The sequence below is a fragment of the Chelonia mydas genome, chromosome 6 (genome assembly GCF_015237465.2).
Source record: "Chelonia mydas isolate rCheMyd1 chromosome 6, rCheMyd1.pri.v2, whole genome shotgun sequence".
Classification (NCBI taxonomy): Eukaryota; Metazoa; Chordata; order Testudines; family Cheloniidae; genus Chelonia; species Chelonia mydas.
In genome coordinates, this window is record NC_051246.2 from 6,421,354 (window position 1) to 6,424,019 (window position 2,666).

The window sequence follows — 2,666 nt, forward strand, 5'->3', positions numbered from 1 at the left end:
CCCGATTGATTCAGAGAATGCCGATACTAAAGCCATTACATTGACTCAGCTATGGTGTGCATAGTGTCATAGCATAGATGCTTTCCACATTTATGGAAGTGTTTTCCTTCGATGTAGTTAATCCACTTCCCCGAGAGGCAGTAGCTAGGTCAATGGAAGAATGATACTAAGGGTCAGCACTAGCTAACTACCTTGCACAGGGTCTGAAAATTTCCGCCTTGTGCGACAGAGCTCTGTTGATCTATTTTTTAAGCCTAAACCAGGCCTCAGAAAAGCTGTTGATGGAAAAGAGCAGCTGGGAAATCTAGTCCTATCTCCCTGCCAGGGCAGCAGAATCCCCTTCGGTTCTCTTTGTTCAGACAAGTTGGAAATATTGCAGCTGTCCCAGCTCCCAGTAGAGATTATTCTGTGTTCTGATTAAGCTCAGTGTTGGGCTGTGTGTGTGTGTGTGTGTTCGTGTGCAGTTGGTTCTGTGTGTGTTGCAGTTGGCATTGTGTGAGTGTGTACTGCGCCTTCTGTGTGTGTGTGCATTTGGTGTGCATTAGGCACTCTGTGTGTGCATGTGTTGGGGGGTACAGTGGAACTGAATATCAAGTGTTGGTGGGTCTGTGTCCCTTGCCCTGCCCAGTGCTCAGGCTGTGTCCCCCTTCCTCCCAGTGCAGGGCTCCTTATGCGATCATAGAATCACAGGACTGTAAGGGACCTCAAGAGGTCATCTACTCCACTTCCCTGCACTCACAGCACAACTGAGTATTATCTACCATCCCTGGCAGGTGTTTGTGTAACCGCTCTTAAAAATCTCCAGTGGTGGAGATTCCACAACCTTCTAGGCAAGTTATTCCAGTGCACAGCCACCCTCACTGTTGAGATGTTTTAATGTCCAACCTAAACTACCTATCTCCAACCACACACATACTTTTTTTTCCTAATTTTATTCCTGAACTCTGTGTAATGGGTTGGGTCACAGAAACCCCTTTGGAACTGCCACCCAATGTCCTGAGATGTGAACTTGAATATGTCACCCTCTAAGTGAATGCCCATAACCACGAGCTCATAAAATCATTCTCTCTCTCTCTGACCCTATGATGGTTCCCATGTTTTGTCCACTGATCTCAGCTGGGACCTGCAGACCTTGTCAGAATACAAAAAAAAAATAATAATAACAATACAATAGAGAACAATACTCCCACAGGCTCTGCGAAATTACTTTGTAATGGGTTGGGAATTGAATTCACCTGTTTCCACTCCCAACCACTAAACCAATACAGACTTAAACAGATTCAAGAATTGGTTAGCAGTTTATTCATTGCTTTCCTCAGGGCGTCCTTCACCTCCGTGTTCCTCAGGCTGTAGATGAGGGGGTTCAACATAGGGATCACCAGAGTGTAAAACACTGAGGTCACTTTGTCTCTGTCCATGGAATAGCTGGAGGTGGGATTAAATACGTGAAGAGAGGGTGCCAAAAGACAGGACCACAGAGGTCAAGTGGAAAGAGCAGGTGGAGAAGGCTTTGTGCCGGCCCTCGGGAGAGCGGATCTGCAGGATGGTGGAGATGATATAGACATAGGAGAGGAGGACAGTCACAAAGCTGCTCCCTGTAATGCAGCTCATGAAAGCAAACATCACAATCTCATTGATGAGGGTGTCAGAACAGGAGAGCGCCAACAGTGGGAGGATGTCACAGAAGAAATGATTGATGATGTTGGAGCTGCAGAATGACAGCCGAAATGTACAACATGTGTATATCATTGAATCCACCACCCCCACAGTGTACACACCAGCCACCAGCTGTTTACAAAGCTGCCTGGACATGGTGACCGTATAGAGCAGCGGGTTACAGATGGCCACATAACGGTCATACGCCATCACAGCCAGCAAGAGGCACTCAACATCTCCAAAAACGATAGAGAGATACATTTGCACAGCGCAGGCAGTGTAGGAAATACTTTTCCTCTCGGCTAAGAAATTAAGCAGCATCTTAGGGGAAATTATCAAGGAAAAGCAGAGGTCACAGAAAGACAAATTGCTGAGGAAAAAGTACATGGGGGTGTGGAGTCGGGGATCAATTGTGATTAACAAGATTATCCCCCCGTTCCCCACTAGGGTGACACCATAAATCAGTAGGAACAACCCAAATAGGGGGACCTGCAGCTCCGGACGATCTGTCAGTCCTGAGAGAATGAATTCAGTCACCTCCGAGTGATTTCCCTCTTCCATCTCCTCTGAACAGAGATCAGGCTGCTGCAGAGATGTGAGCAGGTGGATGGTGCGGAAAACCTGTCTCTTCTCTGCAATGAAGTAAGTGAAGATAAATGGAGATCAGTTTCTCAATGGACATCAGTACCCACTCCGGGAAGGGCTTAGTCCACAGAGCCAGATGTTCACAACTGGTCATTCCAGGTGTTCGATAAAATGCACATGCTGTGCAAATACAATGACACGCAGGTTAATCATGCCCCCCACACAAACACGCCAGTTCACTACTCCAAATAGAAAACTGTGACTTGTGACTCTGCTGGGAGAGAATCAGTCTGAAGGGATTATTCCTTAGCTAAAGAAGGGGTGAGAGGAAATGAGTGTCAATCTTTCCACTCTCTCTGGGCAAGGGGAGCTCTGTGGCTTGGCATGTCTGTTTGGGGTAAAGTTGCTCACTGTGCTAATTAAGC

General features: G+C 46.9%; 1 protein-coding gene across 1 annotated transcript; it reads right to left on the minus strand.

Moving 5' to 3' along the window:
- Positions 1-1,020: 1,020 nt before the first annotated feature.
- LOC102929304 (olfactory receptor 5W2) lies at positions 1,021-2,217 on the minus strand. The gene is given in 2 exon segments (XM_007055923.4): positions 1,021-1,452; positions 1,454-2,217. Coding segments are annotated over 2 exon segments (936 nt in total). The 3' UTR covers positions 1,021-1,280.
- Positions 2,218-2,666: the final 449 nt, after the last annotated feature.